At 45.9% G+C, this 24,603-nt stretch overlaps 1 protein-coding gene across 1 annotated transcript in view; it reads left to right on the top strand.

Moving 5' to 3' along the window:
- ME3 (malic enzyme 3) overlaps positions 1 to 24,603 on the top strand; it is a 136,222-nt gene that overhangs the window by 103,871 nt on the left and 7,748 nt on the right. Inside the window, exon 7 of the mRNA XM_055802959.1 lies at positions 14,408 to 14,517. Within this exon, the coding sequence (XP_055658934.1) occupies positions 14,408 to 14,517 (110 nt within the window). The remainder of the gene's footprint in view (positions 1 to 14,407; positions 14,518 to 24,603) is intronic.

Below are 24,603 nucleotides of genomic sequence, written 5' to 3' on the forward strand. Positions count from 1 at the left end.
CTTCAAGGAAACTATCCCACTTCCTTCTGGCCAGGACACCACAGGGGTATTGCAGTGTTGGTGTCGGTGGTAGAAAGGGGACAATAGAATTGACAGCTCAGATGATGGGCTCAGCCATCATAGATTTATGCTCGTTGTGTTAAATGTAAAGCTTATTGCACCCACTACTCCTTCGATGTCAGTGACAGGGCCAGAAAGACAATTCGCCTCTTTTGTGCTTGCTGCTGGAGGAGAAGGATTGGCTGTTGTTTTCGTCTGGTTAGTTTATATGAGCTAATCTCCATGTTGAAGGGAGAAGTCACTTGGCTATGAAACAATGAAATCTTATCTTGTGAGGAGGTGATGTCATGTCTAATGCTTTCATCCAGGTACTGGGAATCAAGTTCCTGGGGCCCGTGTCCCAGCTTTTCTATTTCTCTTAGCCAGGATGAATTGCTTGAACACAGTAAGCCCCCAAAAAGTTATCTACAAAGTGGGGCTGAGATATTCCACTTTGCACTTTTCGGTTCCCATCTGTGAAGTATTTGGAGATCCTTGAGTGAAAGTTGCCATTACCCTATGTTACCATCCTGACCACCAGCATACTTTAAAGCGTGGCTGGAGTGTGATCCTCTGTGACCTCTGGGGTGGTGAATAATCCTGCTATCAGCCTGGGTCTGGCAAACTTACATGAAACGGATTCATTTGGTCTCAAATTTCCAGTGCCAGTGCAATGACTGGATGCAACCCAGTAGGAGCTCTTGCATCTGTTACGAAAGGAAGCAGAAATTGTTCAGAAGGTCAAGAACATGCTGCTTTATTGTAGTCTGCTTCCACATATGAGGAAACCTGTGAGTATGAACTGCTGTGATCTTCGGTCTGCTGTGATTTCTTCTGCAAGTCTATAATGTCACATGCAAATTCAGTTATCTGGGGAGAAATCTTTTGGGTTGCCACAAATCTCTTGCAATTTGGGCATTTCCTTTTCAGCTTGATATTCGTGCAGAAATTCTGTCTACTTCCTGAGGGTACTTCAGCTTCTCATGGAAACCATTTGTCAGTTCCTCTGCAGGAGTACTTCCCACCCTGTCAAATCACTGCTGGCTCAAGGGACATTTGTCACCAAAGTGGAATGTGCCAGAGCCCACAAGAAAGCCAGGGAAGCGAAGATTTACTCTTCTAATGGAATAATAATATCAAACAGATGTCAAATTTCTATAGCTGGAGACCCCTACAGTCAGCAGAAAGGGCTCCTGGTCTTGTAATAGCCACCTAGTAATGAAACGAGGAGAGTGTCAGAGGCTTCAGAGTTAGCACTTACAGTACCTTGAAATAAAGTGCAACTTCTGGGCAATTTTAGAAAGAAAAGCCCTTTCGGAAACAGCTGGATGCATTTCTGCATTTTCCTGCTGCCTAAACCTCCATTCATTACTCTTTCACCTAAAAGACATGAAATGACTGAGCTCTTTAACAGGAGTTCCAAGCTATGCATTTTGCTCCTCTTGGGAGGCAACTATATGCAAAATTTGGCCCGTTGAGCCTAGCCTATGACCGAATGAAGCAGCCTGACAAATTGCTGTTTTCTTACAATGAGTAATCTGCTTTGTATGGGAAAATGCACTGCTACAGTTTTCCCTCTCCTCAGTTACCATGGCAAAGGGCAAATCAGTTTTATTCTTGAACTGGTACATTTTTGTAGGCTGGAATAGATTTTCACCTGAAGTGTCCAAGGATTGTAATCTGAGTAACCCACAGAATTTCTGGGGCTTGCCTATATGAGCAAATTAAGGTTGAAGTCAAAATGCCATGGGAGCTGCGCTGGCGCGTGTTCTCTGGGCTCTGAAGGGCTTCAGCCCAGCATCTGCACTAACAACATGCATTAATCCTTGGACTCTCGTCCAAAGCAAGCTACCACTGGATTTTTTTTTCCTCCTTCTCTTTTCTCCTAAACTGGTATAGAAACTGGAGACCAGTTCCTTATCTGTCCTATTCCTTTCACTCCTTCTGCAGTTTCATCATACGGTAACAGGGCAGCTTGGTGGCTCCAAGTGGCCAGAGGTATTGACAGATGAGCTGTCCCCAAGCTTCAGCCTCTGTTTTGAATGCTGGCCTCAGTCACTTGCCAGCAGATGCTGAGCACGGAGCCTGAGATTCTGTGAGGTGCAGTTCCCTACACAAGCAAACCATGTTGCAGAAGCTTCATTAAGCTGTCATAACTTCACTCCCCTTTCCTTTCCCATCAGCGTTTATTACCAGGGTGACCAGGGAAGCAGAAGCTTTCTGTCAATCAGCCTGTGCCATGTGGCAGAGCACAGAAGACCTCAGGAGATCAAGCACTCTGTTTCTCAAAATGGGAGAAGAAGGAAAGTAGCTCTGCTTAGTTTGGTTTTCCTTGAGCTTGTTTTATACCTGATTTCTCTTTTCCTAATACCTTCCCAGTACTTTCACCCACAAACATACCAAGTCAGGTCCCATGTGCTCTCCAACAAGCAGAGCCTGCTCAAAAACAAGCTGCCTCTCTTCCAGCAGTTCTCCAGGTCTGTGGATCACAAATTCACCAGCACCTTTCAGAAACAAAACCACCAGTACAGGTGCCCCCGTGTTATTTCTTCAGCTGCTCTAGTTAACTTGGCTAATTGATCTTGAAAGACTTAGTCCCTAGGCACTGCTGGCCTCCACAAAGCCCTCACATAATACTGCTGGCACCTAAAGTCCCCCCTCAGCATCTCTGTGTCGGTTAGGAGACCCGCACACCATCACCAGTGCCCGGGCAGGGCTGATGGTATAGACCGACTCCGGCCATCACGGGAATCCAAGGTGGATATTCTTCTTGCCCATCTTCCCCAGTGACCATGGTCAGAGCTCTGGACTCTGACACCATCCAGAAAGAAGAAGTGACGGTAATGGGAAGACCCACCCCTGCTGTCCTTTATCCTAGCTTGCTGTGGGATGAGCTCACTACTTTTGACCACTGGATGATATTTAAAGTCAAAGGATAATATTTAGGCTTTATTAGCTTGGTTTTCTGCTACTGAGGAATGATTGAGCTCCCGAGGTGCTGCTACAGGATCTCAGTGGTAATGGACTTTTATTACCTTGCCTTCAAATCCTCTGGGATAATCCAGCTACAGATGTCAAAAAGCCCTCTGCTCTAGGCTTTCTGTCTGTGTTTTTCCACCTAAGCCGGATTTACCGCAGCTGGTTCAGACGTAGCTGGAGGAGTTCTGCTTGGAAGGCAGGTGGTGAGGCTCCATTCCTTGTTGTGTGTCAGAGGGTAGCTCAAGCCTACATCTGAGGGTCAGCACTAATACGGTTGCATCTCTTGCTTATGCCTGGCTCCTAATAAACCTTGTACTTCCAGCTGCAGTCTTTCCTCAGACCCACTGCCAGGTTGACATCATTTTGTATAAAAAACCAAGAATGGCCTTAGCAGCCATTAGTGCTGGTCTTGGAAGTCATGAGATATGCTGGGCAAAAGAGTTGTTGCAGGTTTTTCTGCTGTATTCACTATGAGGAAGGTTGACTATGATTTTTCAAGATTTTTTTTTCCCCAAAGAACTTTGTAATTGATCTTGGCCTGATCTTGCCTCATATCCCGTCTCTAACAGTAGCTCATAGCAGATGCCCTGCCATATGACTGTGAACAGCAAGCATGCAATCCTTGGCATGCCCCCCCAGCTTCCAGTAGTGCAAGATTCAAGGATTTCCTGCTATCTTTGTGCTTCAGGGGTCACTTTCATTGCCTTAGCACTCACTGAATCCACAGCAGGCTCTGTGCCTCAGAGTGTGGTGTGGTGGCTGTGTTTATGTTGGCAGAAACCTAGTGAGACTCCAACCCAAAATCGTCTGCAGCCTAAGACAGATGGTTGAGGCAGGCAGCAGGTCCTGTTGGGTTCATGATGCAGCCCCCTGGCATGGGTTTTCTAAACCCAAGACCCAGAGTTCCAAATTTTGTATTGGCTACAATTCAAAAGGCTACAAGTTTTTGCAAAGCTCCCATCTTTTGGCTCAAAACACACATTCTAGCATAAAAGGAATTGCGTTTTTATCTCAGTCATGATGGCCTTCATAACTGCTACATCTGCTGTTAACAGTCATGACCTCTAATGTGGATCCTTGGGTTTGACTTTAAACGCACCGGCAATCAATGAACCTTACTCACTACATTTCCATTTCAAAACAAAGTTAAGATATGATCATGTTTTCTAACTTACCTTTTCATCTCTCCTTTTAACACTAACACTATTAGAACTATTTCATGAGTGATATAAATAGTACTAGTAAATCACATCATGGTACCGGGTGAGGATTTGAAGGGTTTTTTCAGTGGATTCAGAACCAGGTCAACTTCTAATTTACCAAAATTTTAGTTTTCACTGACATTTCATTTTTTTAAGGGAAAACTTGCTTTCTTAGCTGTGTGGAAGTCTTAAAAATGAAAGGCTTTTTCTGATGTTAAGTATAACATCTGTTTGCAGCCTGTAAGCATACAAATTTTGTAAGCTCCCCCTGTAAACAGTAGTGCACTTGCCTGGGCCCATGCCTCCAAGTAGTAAACTTGTCTTCCTATTTTCTCTTTGCCATCTGGGTTTCCTCTTCTTGGCCAGAAACACATACAAATATGCAAACACTGCAATCTTGACATGAGATTTCTGAGACATGAATGACATTAGAAAAGCTTTAGCCTTCTGGGACATTCTTATGCTTTTGTGTAACTTCTTTTGCAAAGAGCCCAACAACCATACCAGAGCTGCCACTTGGGCTATCAGCACACTTAGAGGGGGGAAAGAACTGGATCTCTGATAGCAAGAATGAGTCTGGGCCTTGCACCCTTTTTCTGTAGGATTAACAAAGGTAATTTTTTCCCTCTAAGCCTCTTCTTAGCTTGGCAGCAGCGTTTCCTTGTTTAGGATTGCTGGTTCTGTCTCTATTTCTAACATGGATGAAAGTATATCTTGTTCTGTGCCTTGGATTCAGATGAGACAAGTCTAATTTTCTTCTACTCTTGTTTGTAAAAACTCAGTTTGCAAAGACCTTATGGGAACTGCTTGCCTTTTCTCTCTCTGAATCATGGAATCATAGAATGGTTTGGGTTGGAACAGACCTTAAAAGTAATCTACTACCACCAGCCCAGGCTGCTCCCAGCCCCGTCCAGCCTGGCCTTGAGCCCTGCCAGGGATGGGGCACCCACAGCTGCTCTGGGCAGCCCGGGCCAGCGCCTCGCCGCCCTCACAGTAAAGAATTTCTTCCTAATATCTAACCTAAATCTCCCCTTTTTCCGTCTAAAGCCATTCCCCCTTGTCCTGTCACTGCCTGCCCTTGTAGAAAGCCCCTCTCCAGCGTCCTTGTCGGCCCCTTTAGGCACTGGCAGCTGCTCTAAGGTCTCCCCGGAGCCTTCTCTGCTCCAGGCTGAACAACCCCAACTCTCCCAGCCCGTATCCACAGCAGAGGGGCTCCAGCCTCTCAGCATCTTCACGCCCCTCCTCTGGACTCGCTCCAACAGGTCCACGTCCTTCTCCTGTTGGGGGCCGCAGAGCTGGACACGGCACTGCAGGTGGGGTCTCACCACAGTGCATTAGAGGGGCAGAATCCCCTCCCTTGACCTGCCGGCCACGCTGCTTTTGACGCATAGGATACAGTTGGCTTTCTGGGCCGTGAGCCCGTATTGCCGGGTCATGTTCAGCTTTTCATCCACCGATACCCCCAAATCCTTCTCCACAGAGCTGCCCTCAGCTGCCCTTTTGGGGACATGCCTGACCAAACTGACCCCTAAATGTGGCCAGGTATCATACAGCAGAGTACTGCTGGGCTGATCAGAAGAAGAAGGATCATGCTAACAATTTTACAGTAAGAATAGCCTTGGGGCACTGGCCAGACTCAGGTGCTGGTGGTGTTTAACTTGCTAGAGTGGACTTTGGTTTTCCAATCCTAAATGCTCATCACTTGCCAAGCATGATTTTTTTATGATGGCAGTCTCCTTTACAGAAAATTTCATTTTTCTTGGAAATCAGAACTTTGTTTTCTGGTGTACCAAGCAGCAGCAAGAAGATCTCGAGGACAAGGGCAAGGACAATTTGGTTGTTCTCTGCCTGGTTTTATCTAAGACTATGAGTAGGAGTCGCAGCGCATCAAAGCAGATCTCTTCAATCATGAATGACTGAAAGCAGTGCTATAAAATGCTAAATTCAGACAAGGATTGGAACTTCCTTCTTGTGATTATTTCCATAAAGGAACTGGACCTTCTTGCAAATACTTTTTCATGCATATAGGAATGTTTAATACTCTCTGTTCATGGTAAAAAAAAATGCCCTTTTGATACTGGTCGGCGAAGACACTGTGCAGGTGCCCAGGCCACCCTTGAAGTTCTGACTTGTGCAGTTTTGGCCAGATGCTTCTCAAATGGTGACTGCTGCTGCCTCGTGAATATTTTCCTCTCTGACCTCATGGCTTATAACGAGGCTGGATGAACTCAAAGAGGTACATACAAATAAGGATGAAAGAACAAAAGCTGCATAATGGAATTGTTCAGGCAATTGAGAAGTCTCTTGAATAAAGAAGCTGATAGCATTGTCATCAGGAAAACATCTGCCTCCCTCTTCTGGGGTTCACACTCTTTTATTCCACACTTCGAGCTCCTCCAAGAGAGATGTGTATCATCCTCTGCAGGGGATACAGACTTTACTAAACAGCACCTTTCCTGTCAGCACAGCCCTGAGATCCCGTGTAGCTCTCGGCTGACAGTAACAGTACTGGAACAGCAGTACCGTGATAAACAAAGCTTGAATCCTATGCTTGTTTGTTTTCCAGGAAATTGAATAATTTCTTAATAAAGATTTTGGGTGGTAACTTTTACAACACACTTTTAATGTTCTATGTGTTTAGCTCCTAGAGTCATCCTTCCTCAGGGTGACAGTCTTATGCTATTAGTTTGATCAATAGTATATTATTTCACTAAAAAGACTGTTTGTGCAAAATTTGCTAGGCGAGATCTGGAGACTGGACTACATTGAGTGTGTGGGATCATTGTATGAAGCATCTCCCAGTGAGGCTGTTTTTACAGGAAGGTTTTTGCAAGATATGGGAAAGACAGAATTTGGGTTATAATTATTTATGGCACAAACCCACAACATATGCAAAGGAATGAGACAGCAATTATAGCAATAAAAAAGATTATATTAATCTTTACCGTGAAAGAGTAGTGATTTTTTTTGAGGAGGAGGAACTGAGAAGGTACATCTTTTTGTTTCCAATACTATAAAATGGCTTAAGTAATTCCAGAGATGGTGGAGAACAGGGTCCCCCCCGCGGGGCGCAGCCCCTCAGGCCCAGCCGGCTCCAGCCCCCCCCGGGGGCACCGGCCCTGCCCGCAGCCCGGCCCCGGCCCGGGCTCCTCCCCGCGGGGCCACGGGCCCTGCCCGGAGCCGGCTCCAGCGCGGCCCCCGCGGGTCACAGCCCCCCGCGGGCACCCCCTGCCCCGGGCTGCGGGGGGGAGCTGCTCCCCCGCGGGCTCCGTGGGCTGAGGGGCACAGCCTGCCCCGCCGGGGGCTGCCCTGCCCTGCCCTGCCCTGCCCTTCCCCGCGGGCTGCCGGGGAGCCTCTGCTGCGGCGCCCGGAGCCCCCCCGGCCTCCTCCGGCCCGGCCCGGCCCGGCCCTGCCCCGGGGGGCTGCGGGGCTGCTGCTCGCCCCTCCCGGCCCCCCCTCGCTGCCGCCGCTGTTCCCCCCCGCGGGGGGTTTTTCCCCTTCTCAGCCCCTTCTCCCCGCGGCGCTGCCCCCGCGGCTGCGGGGCTCGGCCTCGGCCAGCGGCGGGCCCGGCCTGGAGCCGGGGGGCAGCGGCTCTGCCGGCCGGGGGGAGCTGCCCGCGGCACCGGCACCCGGCCCCCGCCAGCGCCCGGGCACGGGGACCGCATACAGCACCTCTGTAAGACAGGCACAGAAATGCGCTGTCCGAGCGTGCTTTTCCACAGACTGAAAATGTCTAACTCATGCTAAGGGGAAAGCTCCAATCCCACAAGGAGATACAGGACTGCAGAGATGTGCACAGTTCGGTGTGCCCAAGAGGAATGGGAACAACTTTGAATCCAAAACCAGAAGGTCAAAAAACAAAACCTTCCTTTTTTGACCAGGGAAGAAAGATCTTGGGAATGGAAGGAACCAAACTGGAGATTGGCACTTGCTGTATTTCAATGTACTTCATCAGTCTGAAACCCTGATACATTTGAGCTTTCCTTTTAGATAAAGGCAATTAGATCCTGGGTGTTTACTAAGGCCCCAGATGGCAAGAAGATGTGCTGCGTCCAGCTCTGCGGCCCCCAACAGGAGAAGGACATGGACCTGTTGGAGCGAGTCCAGAGGAGGCTGTGAAGATGCTGAGAGGCTGGAGCCCCTCTGCTGTGGAGACAGGCTGGGAGAGCTGGGGTTGTTCAGCCTGGAGCAGAGAAGGCTCCGGGGAGACCTTAGAGCAGCTGCCAGTGCCTAAAGGGGCCGACAAGGACGCTGGAGAGGGGCTTTCTACAAGGGCAGGCAGTGACAGGACAAGGGGGAATGGCTTCAGACTGAAAGAGGGGAGATTTAGATTAGCTATTAGGAGGAAATTCTTCCCCGTGAGGGTGACAAGACACTGGCCCAGGCTGCCCAGGGCAGCTGTGGGTGCCCCATCCCTGGCAGGGCTCAAGGCCAGGCTGGACGGGGCTGGGAGCAGCCTGGGCTGGTGGAAGGTCCCTGCCCATGGCAGGCGGGTGGGACTGGATGGTCTTTAAGGTCCCTTCCAACCCAAACCAGTCTATGATTCTGTGGTTCTATGGTAGAATGAATGCCTTAGAGACATGAGTCATTGACGGTCAGCATGAGATTACTGGAGGGAGTGACCCTTAGCTGGCTCTGCCTTTCCTGGATTGGAAACTATTCAGTCCTGATGTGACCTGCTGTTTTTGGCTTCAAACTCTCCTTTGGGCTCCAAGCTGAAAGTTAGGAGATGAGTCACAGGGATCAGTTGAAGCATGGAGGAATCTATGAGAACTGGCAACAAGCCAATCAGACTGACCTCAGGAATCTCTTCCTACCACAGCAGTTTTCAAGATCTCTTTGCAGGGCCACCCTCAATTCTAGCTACAAATTTAAGGATTTTTAAATTTCTTGGAGGGGATCTTCAGAAATCTGTGTTCAAATACTCTTTAAAATTGCTTTCTCTATTAAAAGGCGTCCTGCACCTATAGACGGCAAGTGTGGGTGTACCAAGTGGGACTGCATTCATATCAGATGTCACAAGTTAAACTAAGCAAAATTTCTTAGCTGGTTAGACAAAAGCATACCTCACTAAAAATTATTCCTCCAAAAAGAAATCATTAATTTTGGTTTCTTAATGGGAACCACAATGTTTCCAATGAAGCGGTTTTGTCAAAATCCCGTTTTCATTTTAAAAACCTTACAGTGGGGGGAGACTGGCCAATATAATTAATTCTATCCTCAAGTATTTCCATGTATGCTGATAGGGGATCACTTGGATACCATACAGAAGGGACGGAGCAGGGCAATTTCTGTACAGAAGATCAACAAAGAAATTACAGGCTTTGAAGGACAGCAAAGCATTGCAGTTGAAAGGGTGATAGGGCAGTGACCTAGGGTGCATGACATGTATTTAAGATCTTCCTAACCAGCTGTGATAATTAGATAACACTAGATTATCTCTCCTAATTTAGGTGTCTAAAATTAGACATCTAAATTCAAGTTGGTCATCTTAGTATGTCTTCGCAGAAACTGTGGAGAAAGAGGCATCTCCAGAGATGTTATCTGCTTCCATTTTCCACTTAGACTAGCTCAGAGAAGTTGCTGTTGGACGTGCCCCTTTCTCTCCATCGTCAGAGAAGGCAGTCAGAGTTGTATAGCTGGGCATTACACAGCCAGCTTTTAGATACGTAAAGGTAGTGGAAGAAATCCCATTTTGCACTGCATTTTGCTGGCTGAATTCCAGTACAAGTAGCAGCTCTCTGGCCGCCCTTTCCCTTTGCAGTAACAAGTATTCTCCACCTTCTCACATGAGCTGGATATTTTTATTTTTTTTTTTAGCATTGTTGCATATTAAACCACTTCTGTGCTCCAGTCCCAAGTTGGCTACATTTTACTTTTGGATGCCACCCAAATGCTCTTTATAAAGTGCTCTGAATTCCCTTGGGATGAAGCAGGTTACTCAACCTGTGAGTTACTGTGCTGTGGAGGAAGGACAGTAGAACTGACTCATCATGTTGATACTCACAAAGATGTTACTGCAGATGGCCCCAGCAGCCGTTTTGTTCATAGTCCTTGCTAAGTTTACCCTTAGACTGCTCAGGTCATCATAAGAAGGAGCATTACACACAGCCACCAAAGTACCATTAGGAAAGAGCAGTAAGCATTAACCCGTGGATTTCTAAGATGGCTCAGTAAGTAGGCTGCCCAATTTGTGTTTAATTTCAGTGACTTTGAGCAGCACAAGTGCTTTATAGTCCTCTCAAAACCCCAATATGGTGGGTAGCCGTTGAGGACTAGGTTCATCATCCTGACATTCCCCTCTTTAATTGTGAATCTGAAATATTCGGTTCTTTCATTTAAAGCATCTGGTCTTAGGGTCCTGCCGTGACCAATTTGTGACCTTTATCATTGAAGACTTTGATTCTCATATTATGCAAAGGCACACATAAGCTCAGAAATGTGGTTTATACTTTTAAAAGCTCAGTGGACATATTGCAGAGAAGAAGAAAACAATCTTCAATAAAATAGGTCAGTGAAAAAAGAGTTTGCATTCCAGCATTCTCCTGTCATACTGAGGGACAGGAAGAGAAATGAGGTCTTTATAGGGCGTCATACTTTCCTTGGGCTCTGCTTCATAAAAAATGATCAAAAGCAAAAACAGAAGGGACTGTGCACTCTCATGCTGCAGACCATGAATGTGAAGTGAAGAAAGAATTCTGTGCTCAAAAGAGAGGGGGAAAAAATGTTCAGTTTAATACTCTTGCAAATTTGAGTCTGTAGCCAGGGAAACCCACCCACCTACCCTTATGCTCTTCAGAGAGTTGGTCACACATACATCAATGCTGACTGAGATCACTGATTTCATTAAGCAGGTCAGTAATGTTACTTCCTCGGTGATACAAATAAATAATAAGATTGGTGTTAGAAAAATAGTTTCTATAGCAACTGAAGTTGCTTAAAGATTTAGTAATTCTTTGCTGTGAGATGTTAGCAGATGATCTGGATGGTGTGTCTTCTCCTTCTTAGCCATGTTTTCCTCACACATTCAAATGATGGATAACAGGATTGTCCATTAGAAAACTGATTTTTGCAGGCACTTTTTGTAGTTTATTTGCACAGATTCCTTGGATATCCACAGTGTTCATTTTGACTCCCAAGACTACAGAGAAAAAGTGACTTGGGACTCTTAATCTGTTGCTTTTCAAAGTGTTGCTCAACTTTTTAGAAATTTTGATACTGGATCTCTGCTTCATAGCTGCCAGAATCTGCAGTGGGGAGGCTTAAAGTACATAAGTAGTCTGTCCCTCAAATACTCAGTGTAACCTGCAGTTAGCAGCACACTGGGGACAAATTAAGAGCATGTTATAAAAAGAAACACAAGATTTTAATAGACGCCAGTTTGCTGTTGAGCCACGTAACATGGCCTGTCATATAGGGTGAAGGAAAGGATCTGTCCTGTTCAAAGTCACAAAACCAAGGGGGACGGTTGTTCAGTCCCTCTTTTAGGGCTTTTTTCCCCCTTGAATTATGGCAAGCTGGAATTGCCCCACCTAAGCATCTAGATTCTGCTGAATTTCAAGGCCTGTTGGTCCCCTGGAAAATCCATGCCTAAACCTCCCTACTCAGGGTGAGAGTTGTGGTGCAATTACAACAGGGATGTTGCACAGGCTCTTTTGTTGCTCCTTTGAGCATAGTAAACAAGGCAAGAAGTTGCTGCCTTTCTGGCCAGTATGACCAGTCATGCTTGCCTCTGTCTACCTAGAGAAGGCTTAGTGGACTGTGACATTGCAGGGTGGGGAGTAAGTATACCTCATAAAGTAGGAGCTATCAAATGCACACAATAAATACAGGCTAATGTTGAAAGCAGTTTTTAACCCCTCTGCACTGTGTTCTCTTTCAGGAGAGACGAGGGGGTGCACATACAGTGGGGACTGGGCATGGCAGTCCATCTCTGATGGTGCCCAGATAGTAGAAAGGTACCCGGATTGCATATGAGATAAATTGAAGATGCCCTCAGTCATTGGATTCCACATTAGCTGGGAAGAAAGCCACCTGCCATGGCATGTCCTCCCTTGCAGGTGTGCCACATCCATTCCCAGCATCAGCAAAGGAGAAGCTGAAGAGAGCCAGAAGGTGCCCAGCAGAAAGGAAGCAGCACCATGTTCTGGCACGGAGCTGTGCTGTGTGCAGTCAGTGATTGCTGCCTACATGGCTCTCTAAGGTGGACATGCCCCATTCTGCTGCTCTTTGGTGACAGCAGCAGTGGACATTGCCCTCTGGGGATGACACTGCATTGCAGACCCCATAGAAAAATTTCCACAGCTTCTGTGACCCTGATTCAACAAAGACTCCAAGCACCTAATTTTTCATTGAAAATTTTGCAAATATTACTATTATTTTGCAAATACTAAGCTTAGTAGGATATTGGGAGACAACTGGAGTTGAGTTGAATCTGAAATTTTTGTATCTAAGAGAGTCATACACAGCTCTAAAATCATTCATAGAATTATAGAACAGTGTGGGTTGGAAGGGACCTTTAGAGGTCATCTGGTCCAACCCCCCTGCCATGAGCAGGGACATCTTCAACTAGATGAGGCTGCTCAGAGCCCCGTCCAGCCTGACCTTGGATGTTCCCAGGGATGGGGCATCTGCCACCTCTGGGCAACCTGTGCCAGTGTTTCACCACTCTCAATGTAAAATATTTCTTCCTTTTATCTAGTCTGAATCTACCCTCTTTTAGTTTAAAACCATTCCCCTTTGTCCTACAGCTGCAGGCCCTGCTGAGAGGTCTGTCCTCATTGTGGTCCTTTTCTAAAAGCAAGCACAGAGAATGTGAAGCAAGTGTAAGAGCCAACCCTTTTCCCTTTTTGAGACCAGAGGGTTTATGAAGCAAGAGTTTCTCATGAGGAACAAATAAAGGAGCACAATGTATGTGCTTATCATTGTCTCCTTGCTGACAGACATACCTGAAATAGAAAATAATAATAATAATAAAAAATTCAAGGCTCTTTCAGGAGAGCTTGGCGCTCTGCACTGCGAGTGCTGTGAAAAGAACTTTTCATGACAGGAGCCACGGTTCTCAAATAGAGCATGTTTTATCCAGTATCAGTTTCTAGTCTAAAGCAGAGGTGTCCCCTACCTGAGGTTTCAGTGGCAAAGGAGGAAAGTCTGAATGGGAGGTATGTAAGGTGATGCTGCCCCTGCACTGCTCACAGTCCCAGAGAGGCTCAGGTCTCTAAAATTGCAGCTATTCAGAGCCCTTTCACCTGCAGCCCAGAGGTTGCTAATAGTTTCAGTACTCATTCCCTGAGCTTCTCCCACTGCCCTGTAACATTTATGCAAGATAGAAGAGTACTTATGGCTCTTTTAGACTTTATTCACAAAGCTTTAATGCAGCCTAGAGACATACCAAGTGCTGAAAGTGTATAGATATGGAGTAGTCTGAATATAACCCAATTTTTAGAAACTGCACACTTGCCCTGATATTACTGGACAATTATGGAAAGTCTGCAATTATTTCCCGCCTTTTCGCTCTACGGGTCACTAGCTGTCATTGTGTGCTGGTTTCCTGCTAAGCAACTCAGTGGAGAGAAACATTTCCAAAGCACAAAAATGCGGCTATGAAATCACACCATGAAGCCCTCGGTCCATGGAATCCTACAAGCAGGTTTTTTCTCATCTCTCAGTCACTTACAGTTGAAGTGGGCGCTTGGTTGTGTCCCTTTAACTGATGTTCCCTTTGCAGACAGATTTGACGTATTGTAACGTGGCAGCTGCAATGTCCATTGCAAAAGAGCATCTCCTTCTCTTTGAGAAGCTCCTTGGTAAAGACATCACTGAAAATTCATCGTACTGATAGTCCAAAGATGCACAGGTAGATAGATAGATAGATAGATAGATAGATAGATAGATAGATAGATAGATAGATAGATAGATAGATAGATAGAGATATAGGTATAGAATACATATTAGGAAGCCCCCCCTTGATTTATGAATACAATTTATTCTTGGTGACTCCACATTTCTGAGTGTATGGACCTTGGGAAGGGTGTGATCCTGTTTGCTGTTACTGTGATGCATTTCTCTTGCGATACTTTTATCTCTACATTAGAGTCTCTGGCTCTGTTGTCCCAGTGAAAGATGTATCTATCATCCTACACTGTGAGAATGTTTTTATCCATTTTTAATTACCTTTTAACTTGCAGGTACGGCATGAATTGTCTGATCCAGTTTGAAGACTTTGCTAATGCTAACGCTTTTCGTCTCCTCAATAAATACCGCAACAGATACTGTACTTTCAATGATGATATTCAGGGTAAGTACTGTTAGGAAAATGCAAGTTTAACCTTCAGCTTGTCATGAGGAAAGGTGATTAAGATCAGAAGACTGTTTATTATACAATACTCAGATGTGTAATAAAGTTTAGAGTTTACACATAAGCATTTGAAAATAAGAACGAGCACAGCAGTCTTAAGTTGACAAGTGAGTCTCCATTGATTTTAGGAATTTAGCTGTTCACTGCAGAAATGTTGTTCAAGGGAGGAAATGGATCATGTGCTTTAGATTAAGGTAATTTAGAGAGTTCCATTCATTTTCTATAATTTAGCTAAAACGATGGTGACAATTTAACAGTTATGCAAGGCTTTCAGTTTCCATGAGCCAGGTGGTCAGCAGCTGATCCTGGTATTGTCCTTCTATTGTTATCCTCATTATTACATGCACAAACTAAAAGGTAAACCAGCTTCTTTCCTCTCCGTGGATGCTAACTCCATCGTAATCTGAGAACAGGTATGTTCTCCCCTAGAGCGGTTAACGTAACTCTTCCAGCACCAAAGAGAAATGTCAGCAGCAAACCTGGAGTTATAACCAGCATGCCTCCCAGACTGCTGTGAGGCTCAGCAGTCAACAGAGTTGCTCAGGTTCACAGAGGGATGCAAGCTGCATATTGGTGGCATCCTGGTCTGGTACTGGCTTCGCCTTAAACCATTGGAAGGGCTGTTTGCCTATCCAACAGGGACAGCATCTTCCCGAGTGATTACAAATAACCAGTTTTCCTCTGTGAGTCCCTTCATCTTTTCTTATTTATTCTAGTCCTGCTTGCAACATGCAGAAATTTCCAAGGTTTGTTGATTTAATTATTTGCACTCGGTTGGACTTATCCTCACTTGTACTTGAAAGAGACTGGCAGAAATGTCAGTGTCATGTTTCACACAGCGCTATTTCTGCATCTGCTACCCATCTAGCAATATTTTCAGTGTGTGTAACAGCTTGTTAATATCTGTCATGACACAGGAAGGAGTAAGACCCTGGCTGATGGAAATATGGTTGGTATAATGAGATGCATGGTCCTGCTCAAAGGCACTTTCATGAAGAGGGTTTAGAAGCAGAGGAGCTTAAGGCATTTCAGAAAAGGTGAGATAGAAACGCCTGTACAAGAAGATGCATTAGGTGTTCTTGCCACCCAGAAAAACTTTCAGTGGAGAGAGAAGCACAGAAAAAGAGAACACAGAAGACACATTTTTAATTGTAGTCTTGAATGGAGGAACCAAGAACTCAAAGTTTTCAGGAGATGGACAGATGAAGCCCGTAATGAGAAGCCCATGATGTAAAGGTTTATTTTGGATTAGTTGCTCTCTCTGCTAGTGGAAGGGGACTCAGCAGTCAGAAGGAAAAGAGGTCAGGTGATGTGGCAGATATATGGCCCTCGATGTAGGTTTTCTTGGGGGAACCTGCATGAATTGGAAGGGTTTCTTGGTGAATTGGAATGGTTTCTTCAACTGACAGAAGAAAAAGACGATACTAAAGCAAAGCTGAAGATTATGAGTGGGAAGCAGGAGAATGTATCTTTTTTATAGTTGCTTTTTGGCCATAGGTCATAGCTGAATGCCTGAGATGGTTTCTGGAAATGACCCCCCCAGAGAGGCAAACCACATCCAGGATGATGCTGTAAAGCAGCATTGCCATAAAATGGACCTTGTCTTCTTCCCCCCGGTTAGATGCGTGTCACGGTGCATGGGAGATGTCAAGTCCCCTGAAAATTCTCTGGAGTCCCACCTGTTAAAACAGTAGGATTTTACCTCTTACTAGTAAAACTCCCTTATATTCTCAAATGAAGCATCTAGCTGGCACTGGTTTCACAGTTGTAGGTAAGGGAAGACAGATCTTTTGGATCTTTTGGACAGACAAGTGATGAATCAAGGGAAGGAAGGCACTGTTTCAGGCTTTTTTATGTAGCAGTCAGAAAGAATGGGGAACTCCAAGCTGGAGTTGTAGTCAGGAATGAGTTTTGAGGACTTACGGGAAGCTGAAGTAACTTGGATCTGCACAGTTAACTCTGGTCTTGGAGTCATGTCAGACATTAATGGAGTTGAAGCTGGGATGAGTAGTCTGATTTACCCGCCCTGATATACCCCTCTGTATCCCCAGACGATATGAGAAAGGTAGGAATTGCCATTTTCTCACTTACACCCTCCTGTTCTTTGGTTTTGCCTCAGGCTCTCTCTTTTCTAACACTCCAGTGTTTCATGACTCCCCTACTTAAAAAAGTGGGAGAGTTCAATGCAAATTGTGTTTTAAATTATTAGTGAGAATTATATAAAGCCTTGTTGAAGCAGACCTGATTACATTTCCTCAAGTCGAGCAGGAACAGACCTCCTGAAGCCTGAATGATGTGGCATTGCTTTAAGTATATTGATTTAAAAGCACATCTTAGGCACAGTGTACGTTAGATCAGGCCTGAGCTATACTAATTTAAACTCATTGCCCACTGGTTAGTGGGACTCTGAGTGCAATGTGCCTACACACACACACAGAGGTGAGATGTGGGATGAGCATATAACTTGTTCCGCTTGATTTCCCTTAGGCATCCCTGGTGCTGCCCCAGTGCCCACACGAACAGAAAGCAGTTTAAATTGTTAACACCTACTTTTTTTGTGTGACAGAAATTACTGTATTGCCAAATCTGCCCTAACCCCACAGAACTGAAAGTGACTCAGACCCCTTCCAGTCTGAGCCAGCCTGCTGATGCTGAGTGGGACTCCTGCCAGGTACCACAATCCCGGACGAGGTGATTGCTCTTATTCTGAAAGCCATTAGCTAGCCTGGGAGCTGGCGGGAGCGGGCTCGCTGTGCCCGCGTGTGGGAGCTCCCCATGAAGGGAATGCTTCGCCTTCCTCTATGGGGGTGATGACATCAGTCCTTTCCCAGCTCTGCCTGGGTTCATGCAAGGGGCAACAGCTTCAGTTGCAGCTCTACAGGAGAAAATTGATTGTCACTTCTTTTTTTTCCAGTAAAGCGCCAGGGCAGGCAGTGAAACACATATGAAATTGGAGGGACGTGAGAATGCTTTAGATTCTGCTCTTTCTCTTCCTACTATAACTTTGTTCCACTTAATTGTGCACAGTGGTAAAAAGAAAGTAGATGACTGAAAAGTCTGTATTACAAAGGTGTCAAGTGTTGTGAATCCCTGGGACAGGCATCTCTGGCTTCCTGCTTCATACAAGAAAATATATAAAATCATTGAAGAGGTTAGTTTGGAAAGGACCTCTGGGTGTCACCCAGCCCTCACTCAAATAAAAGGTGATTTCAAACTTAGATCCAGCTTTGACATTAGATCAGGTTTCCTCAGAGCCTTGTCCAGCCAAATAATTTTCAATATCTGCAAGGACGGATATTCACAATCTTTTTGTACTATCTGTTCCAAAGTTTTCTCATCTTGCTTGTCCATCTTCCCCCCTAATATCCAATTGGAATTTCCCTAGATGCAACTTGTGTTCATTGCCCCTCATCCTTTTGCTGTGTACCTCTGAGAAGAATCAGGCTTCTTTACAAACAGTTAAGTAGTTGTCGACAGAAATTCGTTACCCTCTTGGTCTTCTCCAGCCTAACCAAACCCAGATCCCACAGTCCTCTGTACACCCTCGTGACATTTACAGTCTTCCTCTGGACTTGCTCCAGTTTGTCAATATATTCCTGGTGCTGAGAGCCCCAAACTGGAGATGCTAGTCTAGAAATGACCTCAAAAGTTCTGTGATACAAAGAAACGATCACTTTCCTTGACCTGCTGCCTAGACTTCCGTTGATGCGGTCTAGCAGGCTGTTGGCCTTCTATGCCACAAGGGATTATTGCCGGCTCATCTTCAACTTGTTGTCCACCATTACCCCCAAGTCTTCTTCTGCAAAGCTGCAGGACTTTGCATTTGCCTTTGCTGACCTTCATGAGGTTTCCCTGAACCCATTCCTCCAGCCTGCTGAGTTCCCTGTGAATTACAGTCATACCCACCAGAGTATCAGTCACTACCCCCAACTTGTAATCATCCCTGAACTTCCTGGGGGTGCATTCTGTCATACCATCCAGGTTGTTGATAGAACTTAAATAGCATTGTCCTCTTTGTACCACTGACCACAAACCTTTGAGCCTAGCAGCTGAGCCACTTTTTCACCCACTTGGTAGTCCTCTTGTTCAGTCTGCGTCTCTCCAGTTTGACTACAGGGATGCTGTGGGAGATTATTTCAAAGGCCTCATGCAGGTCAAGGAAAGCAACATCCGCTGCCCTGTCCTTGTCCACATAGCCAGTTTTCTCATTGTAGAAGGCAGCTGAGTTGGTCAGGCCTCTTTTGCTTTGGGAGATCCATACTGTTCTCAGTCACCTTCACGTTCCTAGAAACATCTTCCAGAAGACTTGCTTTGTAATCCCCATATACTGAGGTTAGGTTTACTGAGCTAAAAATCCCTGGATCCTTCTGGCCCTCCTTGAAGATGGGTGTAACATTTGTCTTTTTGGGGAGTCAGGAATCTGTCCAGTTACCACAACCTTTCAAAGAATGACTTCACAATGCCTTTGGGCACATACCTCAGCATCTTTAGATGAATCTCATCAGGTCTCATGGATGTGTTGAATAATCCCTGCTAAACAGGCAGGAGTCCACAGAAACCCAGTAAATTTGCATACCTAAGGTTCTCAGCATGGGACTAGGGCTCTGTGTGCATGTGCCTCCCCGTCTTTGTGGCAAAAAAGCCGGTCTAATTCCAGCACAGTCTTCAAAGATGTGCACTGAGTAACCAAAGAATCAGCAGGGGTTTATGCCTGGGCTAAGCAAAAGTGGGATCAGATGCATCAACCTGTGATTGGAATTGGTTGGCTCGGCTTGCTGAGCTGAAATCTTTATGCTGCAACAGAGATGCTTCGGTGTCATGGTTCAGTTATCTGATCAGACAGAACGGAAACATTATTCACTATGAGAGTGGTCAAACACTGGGACAAGTTGTGCAGAAAGCTTTGGGACTTTTATCCTTCAAGAAGGCCCTAAGCACTCTACTCTAATTTTGAAGCTAGCCCCACTTTAAGCAGATATCAGACTAGATGACCTCCAGGCATCTCTTCCAAGCTTATTTTTACTATGGAAAGTTTGTTCTCCTGGTTGATCAGTGTGTTACCCGCCCCCCAACCCCCACATATTCACATATCAAATGAATTCTTCAGGTGTAGATTGCTTACTCGGTACTGATCAGCAGAAGTTGTTCTGCAAAAGAAGTTGTTCAGTTAGAGTTGCAGAAAAATGAAGAAAGCTCTAACGTTATTTCATTAGTTGTATCTAATCATGTCATTCAAAAGCCTTTCACACATATGGGCAGGGCAGAGAGAATAGCACACAGAAGCATAAAGCTTACTATCTCCTGGCTCTGGGCATTTTTAACAGTCTTTTAAAACTAGACCTGATATAAAGTATGACATTGATAGCTTCTCAAACCACCAGTCTGAGTGTTCAGATATATCCATATCCAGTTTGAGACACTGTAAACAGACAGGATTTCTAAAATCCTGAATACCTACAACACGCAAATGAGATTTCTTCAAGGCACTTCAAGATGGGAAACACCAAATCAACAAAGGCACATAAAAAAACTTTTGTATTTCCACAGTCCCTCCACAACTAAAGTAGTCTACAGGCAATGCCCGGGGTCATCGCTTTCGCAAAACCTCTCTGAGTCTTTTTCCAGCATTAGAGCAATGGGTCCCCTTTGTTGACAGGTATGTGACTGCTGATGAGCCTCAAAATATCTCTTGACCCACCAGCGCCTTTTCCTATTATCCTAGTAGATAACCTTTCTGTAACCTTTCCAGGACACTTCGGGAAGCGGTGTCTCAGCCTGGAGGAACACCGCTCCCAGACCTCAGCTGTGGTTGGGAACACGCCAACTCCAGCGCCGCAAATCTGAGCGGCTTCAAACATTTGCGCAAGTTAGAAAGCAATCTTGTGCAAATGTGGCCTATTTTGCAGGCATGTTTCCATGTGCTGTGAGAAGCAGGCGACGCTAGTTTTTGGCTCGGTGTTAACTCATTTCAGCAGATTAAAATGGTACAGTATCTTACTTTGTTGTTTCAGCTGGCGTGGAAAACGCATCGGTAATCATCACAGGAAACTAAAGAGGGGGGAAGCACAATGGGAAGGGAGCGCTTGGTTGATACGGTGCCGCAGAACAAAGCAGGCTATGTCCTGCCAGGCAGCTCCTGAGCAGCACGCTTTCCCGGTGGGGATTTACCCAGCCTGAAGATGGATGTGGAGATGTTCTCAGTCCGGTACAGGTTCACCATTACAAGGCTCTGGGACCTGCTGTGCCCTGCAGCAGAGGAGGCTTCTGCATTTTCCCTTGATGCTACTATGTTAACTATTTAAGGGCCAGGTTTTCTGGGTTTTTTGTTTGTTTTTTTTTTTATCCTAGGCTTGTCTCTTAATCACACATTGACCGCTAAACAAGCCCGGTCAGAACAGTGTGGACTCCTGGGTGTAGATGGGCCTTAGTTTCTTGGGCTTAGTGGTGCAGAGCTCTAAAGATCCATCCCATTTGTAAATGGGGATTGTAAAACTGGTTTCCCTTTCCTCTCCTACTTCTCTTATTTGCTGTTTTTCTTATTCACTGGATGCCACGGCAAGCTTCTCCTTTGCAGTAAAGAACAGCACGCATCTCCTCTGTATTAAGCTCTCTGTGATCTTTTAAGTACAGGCTAAGGAGGCAAAATGGATAGAACAACAAGGCTGTGCTCTGACCTGGTTTAGGTTGTTGGTATAAAACAGCATCCACAGGGCCTCCACTGCTGATGGGGATGGGGAAGCTTTCTTGCAAAGTGCTGGCAGCTGCCTGGTAGCCTTTGCCTTAGTGGACGAGGGGGTTCAGTGTGCCCAATGGCACAGCCTGCGTGCTGGCCGGCACTCGTGCAGGCAGGAGTGAGGGCAGTGCTGCAGGCCAGCGCTGCAGCGTGGGTTTAAGGCACTGCACTGTATAGTCCAAGCACTTTACAGTGGAAGGATTAAAAACAGGCACCTGAAGATGACCTGCATTAGGCATCTACTTTAAGATGAGCTCTGCATCTTCACTGTCAGACAGCTCTTCACCGTACCACCACCTCTTCTGGGTTAGGTCGCCCTAAATCTGTTAGTGGAAAAAGCGAGTTCCTTCCCTGAGCGTCGATGCTTTGTGTTTTACTGCTGTTCTTACTGACGCACTCCACACCATTCTGAGGTTTATTTTCTTAATGTTTTACAGAGGCCCTTTGGGGGAAAGGTAACACTAGCCCACAGCCATGGAGGCGAAGACCTTGAGCTGCAAATGCTTCAGCAGCTTTTTGCTTCAGTTTTGCTGTGTTTGACTTTTGATTGTCTATTTGGAGTGGATCTGGACGCGCTCCACTCTGCTTTCCAGTAACAGGCGGAACTGCTGCAGGGAATTAATGTGAACCAGGCTTTGGAAAAGCCCTATGCTTTCTCTGCATCCATAACTTTAGATATATTTTCTTGGCTGCCCGTGGCTGTAGCTGTTAAACTGGTGTTTGCAGTTCCCTGGGCCCTCATCTTGGCATGGTTTTGATGCAGCAAAGTGTAAGCAGGCAAGGCAAGGGTAAAAAATAACAGATCAGGCAGATTTTGGCTATCTCTTCCACGAGTGTGCTGTGGACCAGGGGGAATCACCCACACGGGTGTTGTATGAAGAAACAGGCAGTTGTGCCGCTGCGTGCTCCCATCGCTGCTGCTATCAGAAGGATTCGGCAGGGTGGTGATGCTCTGCCCCTCAGCCAGCACCTAGACCAGGTGACAGGGCAGTGCCAGTCCTCAGCATGGGGGGACTCCTGCCCCCAAGCATCCACAGGGTCCCTGCTTCTCCCCATGTCCCCTGCTTAGGCACTGGGTGCTGTCACACGCAATACAGCCTTGACATGGGCGCTGGGCAGCACGTCCCCTGTTGCGCTCATGCCAGCGCTGCCCAAAATTCCATGTGTCTGCGCTCCCCACTCTGAAGGAAGGGTGAGGTCCATGGGCATGGGTGCCTCTGGGCTGCAGCCTTTTCCATCCCTGCAGTCTCCTGAAGCGGTGGAGCAGATCCTTTCCCCCGGCTTTTGCTCCAGTGTACTTCCACTGACATCTACTGGGGTTTGTTCTTACTTACACTAGTGCAAGTGGAATTAACCTCGGAGGGGATTTTCTTAACATTTGACAAAGTTCTGAATGTGCTTGAGCATCAGAGATTAATTCCTGTGGGGATGGCCATTTTCCTGAGTGTACTTCAGTCTGAAATGCCTCTTTTCCTTACTGGTCCTGTTGCTCTGGACTCCCCAGAGAGGCTCCTGAGGTCTGCTTGCTTTTTTGTGATATGGTGAGTGTTCGCTTTGAGCCTTGGACAGACAAGATGATTTACAAGGATTTTCCTTTCATCTCTCTGTGTCCCTCCATATCTCACCTCAGATATGGACCAGCCAAGCTGGCTCTCGCTAATTACTTAGGGAAGTAGTTATCGACAATAGCAGCATTCAGTCTCTTAGGAGAATAGATAGACCAACATGTTGAAGCGTGGTGTTTTTTTTCTTGCCAGAACTCATGGTGAGGGGTCCTGGCCTTCCCCCACCCAGTCTCATTTTGTGGCCTTTTCAGACCTGAAGCACAATGATTAGCCAATTCCTTACATGAACCAGCTGTTAACTCCCCTCTGTAGAGATGCTCTGTTGTTCCGTGCTCAGAAATTGTAATTATCGAAGAAAAATATTGAGCTAAGGCCAAGGTACAGTAATTTCGTTACTTGAATAATGGGGGTGAGATGCAGTCTGGGAGACGTGGAGGGATTAGAAACACATTGGTGAGAGAGGAAGATGATTAGGCATGGCAGAGCTGAACAGAGTCCTGCTGTTAGTCAGCTGCAGTACAAGTGCAGGGGGATGAGTAATGGCACACCCAGTCCCACAGCTCTCCTCTCTGCAGAGTGCACGCTGCTCTGCAGACTGCGGCTGTGCACCCTTTCTTTCCGTCACCTCAGTTCTCAAATTCTTGCTATTAACGTCTTTAAAAGACCTCGAGTCCCTCTGCTGAATGTCCTGTGAGCATTTTCCATTTAAATGGGTTTGCAGATGTCCTGCCAGACTTCTTGACAATTATAGGGTATAAAGCCATTTTGCCTGGGTCTCGACCAAGAGAAACAAGATATTTCTCCAGTTACATGTCTTTCTTTTAAATACTTTCCAGGCATCTATTGCTGCTAATGCTGTAACCTGATACGTACACTGTCACACTGTAATTGTTCCATTTTGGCTTTTTTCCTCTGATCAGTTCCCCACTCCCACCCACATGAGGATTCAGGGATTTCTGTGCAAAGTAAGCCTGGGAGATAACATGTGAGCACGTGTGAGCATATATGTAAAGGTTCATATTCTGCTACACGTCACAAGCTTGGCATCGCTGACCGCTGTGGGACCTCACTTCTTTGCAGTTCAGTGCCAGGGTGGGATCCCTTCCTTCACCGTTTAGATGTCTGCAACAGAGATGTTTACATGTATTCTTGTTATGTTGTCTCTCTTAAAAATCTGTGGTGGTATGACGCTTTCACGGTGCATTTCATTTGACCCAGTTCAGGTATCTGCTTCAGCATGAGCAGGATCATACATGTTTCTTTAGAGGAGTCCTGTCCTCAGCATCTGGCATGGCAGCAAGCCAAGATACTTCCCAAAATACACAGAATGAGCATGGGCCAGCTATGTGACACCCATAAAAAGCAAAGTCTTAAAACTAGGCAATTATCTGGTGCTCCTTTAGATATCTTGGATGTTCATTATCTTCCTCTGTAATTTTTCTAGTCCGATAGCGTGGCATTTCACCAGGCAAATACATTACTCAATACAAATACAGCTTAAAAAGGCAGAGAATTGGTGCAGAAGCAAGGGGAAATCCTTCCTATACATCCTTCAGTTGTCTGAGTTGACTCGTTAACACTGAAGCAGCAGAGCACTCAGGGGCCGGTTCCGTCTCTATCAACTCACTTTTAAACTGACTGAACTCAGATGGTCTTGGTCTGGAAATGATACAAACTGTTTTCTGAGCTAATGAAGGGAATTTATCCTTGGTGCCGAAGCGAGTGTCT

Source organism: Falco peregrinus, chromosome 4, assembly GCF_023634155.1.
Source record: "Falco peregrinus isolate bFalPer1 chromosome 4, bFalPer1.pri, whole genome shotgun sequence".
Taxonomy (NCBI): Eukaryota; Metazoa; Chordata; class Aves; order Falconiformes; family Falconidae; genus Falco; species Falco peregrinus.